General features: G+C 39.1%; 1 protein-coding gene across 2 annotated transcripts; it reads left to right on the forward strand.

Annotated features, from left to right (window-relative positions):
* Positions 1 to 1,093: 1,093 nt before the first annotated feature.
* On the forward strand, positions 1,094 to 13,176 carry zfyve21 (zinc finger, FYVE domain containing 21). Of its 2 annotated transcripts, XM_070920690.1 has the most exons (8): positions 1,094 to 1,234; positions 3,035 to 3,085; positions 3,982 to 4,150; positions 6,102 to 6,177; positions 6,848 to 6,939; positions 7,326 to 7,379; positions 8,641 to 8,771; positions 9,403 to 13,176. In XM_070920690.1, the coding sequence occupies exons 1-8, from the start codon at positions 1,109 to 1,111 to the stop codon at positions 9,436 to 9,438; spliced, it is 735 nt and encodes a 244-aa protein (XP_070776791.1). In that variant the 5' UTR covers positions 1,094 to 1,108; the 3' UTR covers positions 9,439 to 13,176. The 2 variants fall into 2 exon arrangements, with proteins under 2 accessions (XP_070776791.1, XP_070776792.1); XM_070920691.1 differs by lacking the exon at positions 7,326 to 7,379.
* The last annotated feature ends 590 nt before the right edge of the window (positions 13,177 to 13,766 follow it).

Here is a 13,766-nt window from a genome sequence, read left to right on the forward strand (position 1 = left end):
TGTACAGAAGATGTTCCTGGATGAGACTGGCTTCCATGATACTACTTGTCCTCTGTAACTGCTGCTCTCTCAGACATGTTGGCTTTTCGTTTGTTCTGCTTCGCCTCCTTTTTACCTGAAGCAGGTGTGACGTTTGTCCAGCAAATTATTGTTCAGCTTAACTGTATTTGAATAAAACGGTCAAAATCCTGACTTCTGCGCTGTGATTTTTGATATTTGATTCATGCCAGTTCTGTACTAATGCAAACTCTGAGGCACTTGTACTTCACTGGAGTACAGTGGTGGAATGTAATATTTATTACAGTACTGTGATTCGAGAGGTACTTTCTACTTCTACTCCACTACGTCTCAGAGGGAAATATTATATTATTAATTAGAATCTGCTTGACAAGAATGCACAGTTTTTTTCCACAGACTTCAACCCCTCTTTAATTAATTTAATTTAGTTTAATTAATTTTCATTCAGACTAGTCCGACTTTGGAGCTCCTTTTTAAAGGGACACATTTAAATAATCAGGGCACCTCCATATTAATTACTAAGTTAATAATAAAACGTGTTATTTTACAAACAGAAAACTTCTTTATATATATCAAGAGAACATCAGTCTGTATATAGTAGTAACATAAACCAGAGACAGTATAAAAAGTACATTAAATTAAAACAGAAAAACAGAATTTTCGGTGACAGAGATTGTTTATAAAAATGAATGAATGAAAATGAATTGTTTGTTGTTCGTTATTTATGGATATAATAAAATTTCCCGCGCAGACAAGGGAGTTTCATACAACGTTAATAATAAACAATGTAGGCTATTCATAAAAATATGTATTAATAAATATAAATAAGTATGTTATTATTGAGTAGCAGCGAGTACAAAAATTAGCATCAATAAACCTTAATGTTCTTAATGTGTGTGTGTGTGTGTGTGTGTGTGTGTGTGTTTTCATGCGTGTTGTAAAAATCAAAACAGTCCCCTAATGCACCACGTGACATCGACTTTGATTGGCTGAACGCCCTGTCAATCATTGTGGAGGGCGTGTTCAGAGAGGAGTTTGTGGTGGACGGAGTCTCTACTGTACAGAGACGAGAAACAGCTGCTAAAGCAAGATGTCTTCAGTCCCTGATGGAAAGAAACTCGTCCGGAGCCCCAGCGGCCTTCGCATGGTGCCGGAAAACGGCGCCTTTAACTGCCCCTTCTCCCTGGACGAGCCGCAGTGGGTCCCGGATAAAGAGGTGAGACCAGGCGCGGGGGATTTGTTTGACAGCGAGAAGCTATCAGAGCCGCGGACACCAGCGAGAAGCTAGCTAGGATGTTAAACATGGCGCTTCCGTTTGACGTTTTCAAAATAAACACTCCTGAAACAACTTCAACAGCTGTAACAGTAAGAAAGCAAGATTATAAAAAGGGGTGATGTTAAATTAGCATTATTTGGTTCCTGTTTGTCTTTTGTCTGAAATGTAAAATTTCATGATTAAAATTAAATCAAAAAATAAACTTCCACATTTATGAATTCATTATCTGTTCATTTTAGTTATGTTGCTTTAAAAATACTTTTAATTGACTTTTATTTGAATAGCTAATCTGTTGCAAGTCAATTAATTTTGTTTATTGACTAATCAACTAATCATTTCAGTTCTACCACCAAATGGCTAATAAAAGATAACCATATAAAAGTACTAAAGTATACAACATAGACAAACAATAGTAGTATTTTTACATTTATTACTTGGTTATATTTTGTATTTATAACCTGAATCTGTAAAGTAACTAAAGCTTTAAAATCTATGTAGTAAAACATTTCCATCTCAAATATAATAGAGCAAACGCGGGTAAAGCGCTTTTATTTTCCAGGTGACGTCTCTGAACTTCCGGTTAGCTTCGTGCTAACTGTGGCTAACTTAGCGCGGATCTGGACATGGCAGTTGGCCCCCGGACTGGGCGTAGCAGGCACGCACGGCCAGCCTGGCAGCTAACGGAGGCTGTTAGATAACCGGCTAGTTAACAGCTGAAACTAGCTGTTAAACGCGGTCATGTTTAACTTCGCCGCAGATTTTTAAAGTGACAAAACATCCGGTTGTTTCGTGTGTTAGCTGACAGCTACGTCCACACTTAGCTAGCTTGTCATATTAAGCTAGCCGAACGAGCTGCTACGCTAGCTCTTCAGTGTGACCGTCCACAGCTTTCCGTCTGTTTGACTTGTCTGTTTGTGTAAGAGCCGTAAAACAACAGGAGGAGGCACAGAAAGACAAACATGTGTTAAATGTGGCCGATCACAGTGGCACTTTGACCAGACTGACCGTAAACTACAGCCAGAAAAGTTAATAATTTATCATCTGCAGGTCTCTGATGAATCTGTAAATGGTGTATGAGGGTATTAGGCATGATTATCATGAGTTATAAACAGTGTTAGAAGAAGTGTTCAAGTTAACTGAAGTAAAAGTAGCGATGCCAAAATGGAAAAACAGTGTTGCAAGTAAAATTCCTGCATTAAGTCTCAGACATGGCTAAAAAGGCTGTAAAGCACTTTCTCCCCCACCTTGCCAGCATACATGTCTGATCCTAAAGTGAAAGTTTGTGTATGTGTAAGTTTAAGTTCAGTTCCTTATTGTCCTGCACGGGAAACACTTCAAAACACACTCATCCTGCAGTAAAAAAGAAAAGAAGAATCAGTTAATGTATTAACACTAAGTAAACACACGTGTAAAAACATACAGAGCTGAAAGTCTTTTTGATGTAGTGTTAATCATTTAAATCACTTTGTAAACAAAAGTGACAAAAACAAACTTTGTCTTTGTTGGTCTTCTCAGTCCATAGGCCATTTGTAGACATCAAATTGACCAAATTATCTTACAGGAGCAACACCAACACGTGCCTGTAAAACACTTAATGGTAAGAAAGCTGAAAGAACATCGTCATAAAGTTTCTTTCTGAACGTTTTTTTTTTGTTTTTTTTTAGCTGCTGTTGAATTTAAATCCGCCCAGCTCAGCATGTTGTGCAACATCCTGTTTTTCCTCTTTCCCCTGTCTTGCAGTGTCCGAGATGTATGCAGTGTGACACCAAGTTCGACTTCATCAGAAGAAAGGTCTGTTTTGTTTTGCACCACGACCGTGGCAGCAAATCACAGCTTTATCAGACTCAAATGAGGGACACACATGCACGTAGAAACCGGAAAATTTGAGGCTTTCGCTTTGTTTCTGTTGTGAAACTCGGAAGTGATTCATTTCGCCACTAGGCTTCTGTTAATTTATGACATCACACTGAGGGCTCTGTGGTGACATTTATTTCCAGTCACTACTGACATAATAACATAGTAGATCTGTTGCTCTCCTCAGTTGTGCTTCCAATTTCTTTGCATATTTGCTAGAAAGTCTGTTTATAGTAACATGATCTCAGGAGATGTGTGTGTCCATTGTACTCGCCAGCTGTGTGGAATTAAAGTTGAAATGACTGAGGAGTGAATCACTAAAAGCAGTCTCCACTTTCCGAATGTCGCACAGTTCAAGTCTGCTGCATTACACACTTTCAGTTTCAGTGTTTTTCTGCATTTAAAGCAGTTTTGTGAATCCACTAAATGTAGGCATGAGATGTTGTTGTGACAATTTCCCTTCTCTTTAAAAAGTACTCAAGATTCTCCAATATATCTGTATTTTAGCTGATAAGTGTAAGTCATTCAGATTTCTGGTTAAAAAAATCCTTTTTTTGGAACAAGATCTCAACACACACTACAGGACAAGCGCTAATTCATGCATTGATTCGTGAAACTCATCACCTCATGATAATGTTTCACAGGGCAGCACAGGGGCTTCTGTAATAAACCACCCACATATTATTAAACGGATTTATTCCCTAAATAATGTGTCTTCACACACTTCTTTAATGTGACGTACACGATTTGAGCAAGATTAAGAGACGTTCTTTTTACATTGAAACCCACAAACTGTCTGTAAATGTGACTGTAACTGTAACTTTGTGCTGCAGCATCACTGTCGGCGGTGCGGCCGGTGTTTCTGTGATAAGTGCTGCAGTAAGAAGGTGGTGCTGCCCCGCATGTGTTTCGTGGATCCGGTGCGGCAGTGCGCCGAGTGCAGCCTGGTCTCCCAGAAAGAGATGGAGTTCTACGACAAGCAGCTCAAAGTGCTTCTGGGAGGTGAGAAGTTCAGGCACCTTTAGCTTCCTCTTTTCCAAACCTCTTTCCTTTACATTTGGTATAAATGCTGTTTCCACCCTGTCGAGAACATTATGGGGGAAACATTTGAAAAGAATTATTGGCAAAACGTCTCAACTATCAGGAGCTTCATATCGTCTGTCAAACTGTCCTTCTGATCTCATCTCTGGGCTCAAAAAGACAATTCCTGTGTGACCCTTTCTCTTTCCTTTAATAACGACTTTTTAAAAATGTTTTATTAACTAATTTACACTAGGGCTGCAAATGATAATGTTTGTTTGTTATCAAATAATCTGTAGATCATTTTCTCAATTAATCGATTCATCGTTCAGTCAAAAAATTGTCCAAAAAGACATTTTCAAATCGCTTGTTTTACCTGAGCAACAGTTTAAAACCCCAAAATATTCACTTAACTATTATATATGACAAAGAAAAGATGAAAATCTGCTCATTTTGAGACGCTAAACCCAGAAAAAGTTCAGCATGATATCTTTAAAAAGTGACTAAAATGATTTATCCATCGACACATTTGCTGATTCATTTCTTATCAACTAATTGATAATCCGCTAATCATTTCAGCTCTGATGTGCAGGTTCTTTCACAGCTGCTTTACAATAAATTCTTCACTGAGACTGAACCCATCAGAACGTCTGACCGCAGACTATAGATGTTAAAAACAGGAAATAAGTTCACTGTTTGATAATTATTAGTTAAGTTATTAGATTTTGGAGTTTGAGCTCTTTAGTGGCTCGGCCTCTTTGCTTTCTCAGTTTATGTCTTTATGATCTGACACACTGTTCCCTGTCACTCTATACAGGAAGCAGAAATACTATAAAAATCAACTCTGAGATAATCTAGCAGAGTGCCCCCCCCCCCCCCCCCCCCTCCCTGTGGTAATCCTTTGTGTTGAGTGTGGGTCAGTGTGCAGCTATAAAGCAGCAGCAGTCGGGCTCTTAATGAAAAATCCATTATCAGCCCGGAGCTGCAGGGGGACGACCGGCTGAATGCCTCTGATGTGAAGCCTGCAGCGTGTCGGGGCCTCGTGCTTTATTCATGACGAAGTGACCGATCGCTCAGCAGAAAACAAGACGGACAGAAGTTCACAAAAGATGAAGATATAAAGCAGAAAATCTCTCTGTGACATTTCCACAAGAATATCTGTCTGTTACTGTTTGATGTTTAAAGCTGAATAAAAGCTAAACTAAAGCTGCATCACTCTAAACACTTTGATGAAATCAGGTTGAGCTCTGATGACACACATGTAGACAAAAGTATTATTTTATTATTCAAAAGTTTAATCAAGCTTTAGTTTCAGCTCAAGCAGCTAGTAGTAAAGCATTTTCAAACCTAATCGCAGAGTCAGCCTGGAAGAAACTGTGATTTATAAAATGAGAAATGTGTAAGAATTCCTTATTTCATATAACAACAGAAGCAGCTGTCTAAATGATATGTATATTTAACACAGGAACTATTGTGAGCAGTATAGGATGTGGTTATCGAACAACCATAAAGTGTCAGAAAATAGTGAAAAATGTTCCTCACGATTTCCCCGAGCCCAAAGTGTCGTCTTCATGTCGCTTGTTCTGTCCGACCAAAAGTCAAAAACCTCAAATCTATTCAGTTTACAAAGAAATGAAACAGAGAAAAGCAGCAAATCTCCTCATTTGAGAAGCTGGAACAGAGAATATTTGGCATTTTATCTTCATAAATGATTTAAACGATTAATCAATCATGAAAATAATTATTTATTTCTTAATTCAGTGTGAGCTTTCAGTACTTATCAGATTAATGTTTGAGGCCATATTAAATAAAAGCTTTGACCAAACTGCTAATTATTTGTTAGCATTTTTAACCCATCTCCACCATGTTTAAATGGCAGTGTTACAGGTGCTCAGTTTTCTTCTCTGTTCATCACCTGTTCTTGTGTTTCCAGGTGGAACCTTTGTCGTCACTTTGGGAACGTCAGAGAAGTCTGAAACTATGACGTGTCGCCTCTCCAACAACCACAGGTGAGCTTTTTAAATTCCACGCTTGTGTTTAAGGGTCAGCTCTCCAGAATCACAACATTTTATTTTCCACTGTTGTTGTCCGGCCACGCTGCAGGTTTCAGTTTTATGTGCTGAGGGTTTTAAGACGTCCACCTCAAGAACTTCTGCCACCAACTCAACACAATAATTTGGCCTTTAACAAGCTAACGTTTAGCACATTAAATTTAGCATTTTAAATATTTAGCATGCCGTTCACCTCATTAGTTAAGGAATAACAACATTGTGTATCAGTAACGGTTTTGTTTTCTGGTTGTAACAATATTATTAGTTAATAATTTATGAGTGGACAAGTGATATCTGATCCCAAGTGGTCCTGAAAAAGAATATGAAGCCTGTTCTGATGTCATGTGTGAACCGCAGTCCAGCGTAAGTGGATCTTGACACAATCCGGATCTATCTGGATACAAGATAGAGGATGCGAACATGACCAACGATAGCAGGTTTCTTACGTTTACGGACGTGTCAACAACGTTTTTCAAGTATAGAAATATAAAAATGTCCTGTTACACAATGCAGATGGTGACAAATCCAGTTACAATCAAAAACGAATACCGGTTTAATTGCATTGAATTACAACGTTGTTATTAGTCAAACTGGTTTGATGAGATTTGGATATGATTTTTTAAATCAGGTATCTGTTCCTCGACGGTGAAAGTCACTTCGAGGTGGAGTTGTCTCGGATCTCCAGCATGCAGATTCTGACAGACGGGTCGAGTCCAGGAGGTGAGACTCCGTTTAGGATGTTTTTATTTATTTAAATACACACAAACAGACAGTGTTATTACCTTAGTTACGAGACATCTAAAAGACCCGTGATAAACGCACATATTTAGATCAGCAGTTCTGTCAATACGACCAGATCATCACAGAGTCCCAGCAACGTGTATTTTCTATACCAACCAAGACGTCTCCACCACAGCATACAGGAAACTCTTGTGCCTCCATCATGTTGTTTTTTTTAGCTTGAGATGGATCCACTAATGTCTTGATTAACACTTAAACCTGTTTTGTCTGTTTATTTTTCTAATCGAACACTAACAAATTCTCTCTCCTCCGCTGCTCTGACTCTGGTGTCCCGGCTCTTCTTCTTCTTCTTCTTCTGGGCTCAGAGAATGACCTTCACACTTACACCAGTCTGCTGGACAGTCACTGTATCTCTGAAGGTTAGCTTTGGTTCACTCTGGTGTCGCTCACCGTCTTCACTCCATCCCTCCTTTTGTTCTTTTCTTTTCCACATCTGGTTTCTTTGGGTTTTCATCTATGTGCATGAAGCTGCCTGAAAATGAAACCAGTGAGACTTATTGGCTTTATGTTTACGCCTCAAACACCACTAATATCTAGCTGTTATATAGCTAATGTCCCATAGCTCATGGTTTGGCTGATATTCCTTTTTGATTTTCAAAAACACTAAACTTTAGTCATCAGCTGTCGAGAGACCCGCGATAATGCTGCAGGAGTCCGCAACACTCCTGCAGCTGACGTCTGTTAATTAGTGCTGAAATGATTAGATGAGTAATCGATTAGCCGATCAACAAACAGGAAGTTTGATAATTGATAAACAGTTATTTATCAAGCAAAAATGCCAAACATTTGCTTCTTAAATATGAGGATTTCTGCTTTTCAAAATGGGTCAAAACCCCCAAAATATTAAACAGAGAAAAGCATTATCACAGAGAAGCTGAAAGCAGAGAATGTTGTTTGATAAATAACTTAATTGATTGATTGATTAATAGCTTCAGTATTGGAACGATCATGTGGTGGTTCCGGTTTGCGCGCAGTGTAAACACACATGGAGTGACGGTCTGATTTTTGTGTCCTGATTAACTTGTGAGAACTCATCATTTTACTTTGAAGGACTGTGTCACTGTGTGTTTCTGCTCTGTTCTCTCTGATTTTAATCTTCCAATTCATCTCTGTTCCTCTGACATGTCTGAGTTGTTGCATGTGTATGTTTTGCGCATGCATTAATCATTTTGTTCTTGACGTTGTTGAGGCTGATCAGTTGTGTGTGTGTGTGTGATCAGATGCTTGACACTTTCAGTTTTGGTTTGTTCTTTTATTCCACTAGACGTGTAAACTGCACCACACACTTCCCCTTTTCCTTTGCTTATCATTTAAACTCATCTTTGTTATTTCATGAAAAACCCTCCAGCAGTTTTTAATGAGCCAGAGGAAGTGAATTAGTTAGTTATGAGTGTCAAACCTCTTAAACCTCTTTTCCAAAGTGTTAGTGAGGCAAGTGTCTATTGTATTCTGTTTGTAAGACAAAACATGCACAAAATAAATGTTCTTTGACGAATAGGCTCACACAGTTTAGTCCATCAATCTTGTTTGTTGTGTGTGTGTGTGTTTGTGTGTGTGTTTGTGTTTGTGTGTGTGTGTGTGTGTGTGTGTGTGTGTGTGTGTGTGTGTGTTGTGGTGCAGGAGGGACGTCGCGGGCTAGCGGCATGCTGCTCCACTACAAGCCAATGGGCTCCCAGGACGCCCAGCAGCTCCGCCTGGAGGCCGCAGATGACAAGAAGGTGGCCTCGTTATGGTTGGCTGCGATGCACAAGGTACGATAACCAGGACGCAGAAACTCATAAAATGTTTTTATTACAGTTTATTAAATCCTCGTAGTCCTGCTGACTTTGTGTAAATATGCACTCATCACGTAATACTAGAGTGTTACTTGCTGATACGTCTAGCGGTCAACTCATCATGTCTGACTATTTTATTAATACATGCAGACATTCTTTATTTGCCACCATTAAAAGAAGCAATATTAGCTGTTGAGACTGTTAGTGGTTGTTTCCCATTCTTTTTAATATGGATGCTAGCATTAGCATTTTCAAGAAATGCTACAATTTGAGGTAAGCATTTTAATATGCTAGTGCTTATTAAAATGTTACATGGAGACATTAGCATGGCTCAGTTGTACATAATGCAAACATAGTAGCATGCCAGATATTAATATGTTAGCATGCTATATTAGCATGAAGACAAAAACAAATTTAGGTACCAACATGGCCAAAGGTGACTTGTTATAAGGATCTAAGATTAGAAGTTAAGGCATTTTATTTCATTTTTAATTTTAGTTTTCATCTAACAGTTTATTTTTCTCATCTGGCCGACTGTACCTGTTGATCTTATGTATTCTCTTCTGCATTAACATGTTGTTTTTGTTTATGTCTGTCTTCCACACAGGCGGCCAGACTGCTGTATGAAGCTCGGGACCAGTGACGTGCAGGCAGCCTGCAAGACTGAACCTCCAGGCAGCACACACCCAAGTGTTTTGTACCCCGTCTCGCCGGGGTTTGGTATCGTTTGGATTTTTATTAACGCCAATTCTCATTCTGCTTATCCGTCTGATTCCTCATCAGTTCTTGATACCAGTTCTTATCATGGAAATTTCTGCAAGAAATGTTTATATAAAAAACAATTTATTACCTCTATAACCAGTACTTTGTACATCATGTTTACCAAAAGTAGGCTGATTGTTGCTTTTTACATCTCTCAGAGTTCTTAAATCCTCTTTGGTTTAATACATAAATCAGGGCATGCAGCGTTAATGTTTCTACATGAAAATGGAACCAGCTGAGCAGTGAGACGGCAGGAAAAAAAACTTTCCAGCACAAGTGTAGTATCTGTGGATTTTGAGAAGCTTCTGCTTTTAATTCCTGTTCTTGTACTCTCTCTGATGTGAGAATTGGACATTGTTTTTGTTCGCCAATGACCCTGCGATACTTACAGTGTGTTTTTTCACACAGAAGTTGAACTTTGACATTATAACACCCATGAAGTGTGACATTATACCTTTCATTAACCATTTTTCATAACTTCAGAGATGCGGTAAAACTCACAAGAGTCACAGGTGTTTTACTTTTATACGCTGATGTTTTTTTTTGTGTGTCAACAAGGATTTTATTTCCTGGATGAAGTGATGAGACACTTTATGGATCCCTGTAGGGATGTTTCTGTTTTTTATTTTGCTGACCCGCCTTCCACAGAGGTCAGCTGAACAGCACCAAGTAGGGACTGAATGTCTCGCTCAGGGGACCTTCAGCCGGTTGGATGCTGGATGGTTGAGCTTGTTTGATCTTCCGGATAAAGCGTTGTCTCTCACAGGTTAAAGGACACCTTTAACGCAGATAGAAAAACAGCTCTGTGGGATGTACTTTGCATTTCAGGGCCCACTTTGTGCTTTTTAGTAATCTGATAGATAAGAAAGATGTTTGCTTCAGTGGAGTTTGATAGCAGTCGATGTCTCAGCAATATTACAACTCATGTCCACTGGATCTGGCTGTGTCGCCTTCCAGCATGATACACTGTGTGTGTACGAGCTATATTGAGCTTTATCGTGACTTTCAGCTCAGTGTTTAGCCGTCTGGCCGCAACTTTACTTTTTTGGTTCACTCTCACCGCTCTCATAGCGTTGTTTTCGGCCACAGCAGAAAAAGCTGTAAAAAGCCACTGTACAAACAGCAGGCCGACACGGTCAGAGACTCACTGGTGAACATTTACTCAGCCGGCAGGAGATGGTAGAGACCAGAAACAGAGCTGAAAGAGAGTGAATATTGGATTTTTCATTGAGCTTTCAACAATGTAAAAATCCTCAGAGAGGCACAGAGGGCATTTTATACACTCACAGGAGCAGGAAATAGACCAGACAGCAGTGGCAGGTTTGAATTTTGTTCAGGAGTGAAAGGCATTATGGGGAATGTAGGATTCTGTCACTGAAGCAGGAGCAAGAAGAGGCAGGTTGAGGAAACTTTCATAACAGAATAGTTCCTGAAATGCAAAGAACCTCACAGATTTATTCACCATTTAAAGGAAGTGGTCTGATTATTTTCCTTTCAGAGACCAGCTCTCATGACAGTTCAGTTCATTTGAGTTTCACAGTAAATGAGATGAAAGTTCAGGTGACGCGTTTCTGTTTCTTCTCTGTAACTTGTGTTGATAACTCTTAGTGCTCTCTGCTACACGTATTTACAGATTTAACTCTTTAGGCCGCGGCGTCTAAGGAAACGACAGACTATTCACTGATTCTAGTGATGCATAAACACACAGACGTAAATAAATGCTTTAAATGTAGTTTCATGTATTGAAGTTTTGTATAAGCTATTTTGTTAACTATTCCTACTTTAACACGAGGCGTGTGCGTACTTGCATCATTTTCGAAGCTGAAGTATGACTATAGTTTTTGTACCATTTGTAAACAGTAATTCTTTTTGTCCTGAAGGCCCAAACAGAGTCTGTTTTTCCTTTTTTAAAAGTTCTTGTCGTTATCGTCCAGAGCCACAACCAGGATGTTAAATCAACCAAATGCTGTTCAGTTCTGGTTGAGCTGGAGAGTTTGTTGGTTTGGCAGGTAGTCAGTTGTGCTTCCGGGACCTTTTTTCTAAACAAAAACTTAGTTGACTGAGATGGTGAAAGTGTTGAGTGAATTGCCATGTCAGCATAGTGCCACACAAATGACATTGTGACTTTTAAAGATTTACTCCCTGATGTTGTTTTAGTGTCCACAAATCCCCAACTTCCCTTCAAGCTTTAAGTTTGAAACTCTTGTATCTTTAACACATTGGAAATCTTGAAAATATACTTTGTCTTAAGCATGAAGTGTATTTGTGAATTTTTTAAGTGTGAATTTAAGATTGTGAAAACTGTAAACTGAAAGTGTTGTGACACAAACGTCTTAACTCTGCGTCCTCTTACTATCTTTTTTCTGGAGCTTTCAGCATCTCACAGTCTTCATCTGTTCACGTGACCTCAGTATGGAACCTCTGTAACGTGATATATGAGAGGTATATGTGATGACGACTGAGCAAACTCCATCTGCTGAGGAAGACCTTGAGACGTGGAAGAAAGCTCCAGAAAAAGCTAGAAAGTGGACCTTGAGATAAGACTTTTTTTTTTGTCAAAACACTTTGCATGCATAAGCTTAAATCTGTCAAAACACCTGAGTAAAGACATGAATTATAAATGCACAGTTGCATTTTAGTCGCTAACGCTATGCGCTACATTTAGCTAAGATTACCAAGTATCATTGGCTTCACAATAATTTGCATTTTTTAAATTCTTGCTGGCGTCCGTGTGTCTTCCCTGTTTCCCTAAGCTTCAAGAAAGAACTTAAAGCGGTTTAATGGAGCACAGAGTCGGTTGATTGTTGGGTTTGTTGGCCTTTTACCTTCGTGTGAAAACAAAATTCACCTCCTCCACTTCGTGACATAAAGTTTATTTTTATATGCTGCTCACCTAAGAATTTAAGTCACACGTCGTCGTTTTGGTTCGAGGCTTTCAGAACAGAGACGGAGGACGGTGATGGTGAGGTTTTGTGTAAAAACACGTCTGTGCGGTCACTCGATGTTGTTATTACTGTACGTTCACAAGGTTTTCCCGTTTTCAACACCAACAACGCTGTTCTTCCATTAAAGAGCTGTTTGTTATGAAGACACGTGAGGGCTGCACAGAAGGAACAAAACTGATCATCTGTATTATTTTGTCAGTTCTTAGCCTCTGTAGTGGAAGACTTGTACTAATGAGATGCATCATCCCTTCAGGTTAAGTCTAAATATGTAAATCAGGCCGGTGATTGGTAAATTGGACATTTTTCCCCTTTTTGATCACAATAACAAACTGACAAAATGCACCATCCTTCCAAGTTTTATCAAAAATACCCAAGCTTACAGTGAATTTCTGGATTTCTGCAGTTTAATTCACTACAATGATTTCAGTTTTGCTTCCTTTTGAAAGTCTATGTGATCAAACTGAGACTCTGGCCAGGCCATGACACTCACACAATGAGTCTGCACTATGTGTAATATCACCAAGTCATGGCTCAGTGTTTGTACTGCACTTTATGCCTCCCTCCACCCTGATCACCCACCCCTTTTTATCCCACCGCTTCATTTACTACGCTGAAAATGTTCTACTACACCCTTTGTTGGATTATTCTGTTGAGAATAAAATCAAGTGTTTATACGTGTGTGGTTTTGCTTGTGTCTTTTGGAAAAGGGGGATTTCTCCTACAGGAAACACCTCACGGTATAAAAATCTGTGATTCAGGTGCATTATTCATCATACAGGCAGTCCTCCTCCTTGGCACCAAACAGACAACTGGTTTTAAAAGCAACATCTTTTGAAATATACAGAATGTATATTAAAATACCATGTGTTTTTCCTCATGATCATAAGAATAACAGAAAGAAGAGAAGGACTCTGTTACTACGCCATGTGGACTTGTACAAAGAACACTAGAAGCTAATGAGGACTTATTAAATATCTGTTACCTAATAAGGTGACTTGATTTCAAGAACCTCCAAAGACGAAACAACACTGTTATTGTTCCCCGAGACGATGACTCAGCTACTTTCGCTTTAACTTCTCTTTCCCGTGTGACGCAGTTATATTTCACCATGTAAACGTGGTGTAACTGCGTGTTTTATAGACTTTAACTAATCTTATTGTATCGTCAGTTTAATCAATTAGTTCATTCAATCTGGAAAACACAAAAACCCCACGGTTGTGTAAACTGTAGTGGACTAAAAACAACAGATGACAGAGCGGGAGTC

Source organism: Enoplosus armatus, chromosome 15 (assembly GCF_043641665.1).
Source record: "Enoplosus armatus isolate fEnoArm2 chromosome 15, fEnoArm2.hap1, whole genome shotgun sequence".
NCBI lineage: Eukaryota > Metazoa > Chordata > Actinopteri > Centrarchiformes > Enoplosidae > Enoplosus > Enoplosus armatus.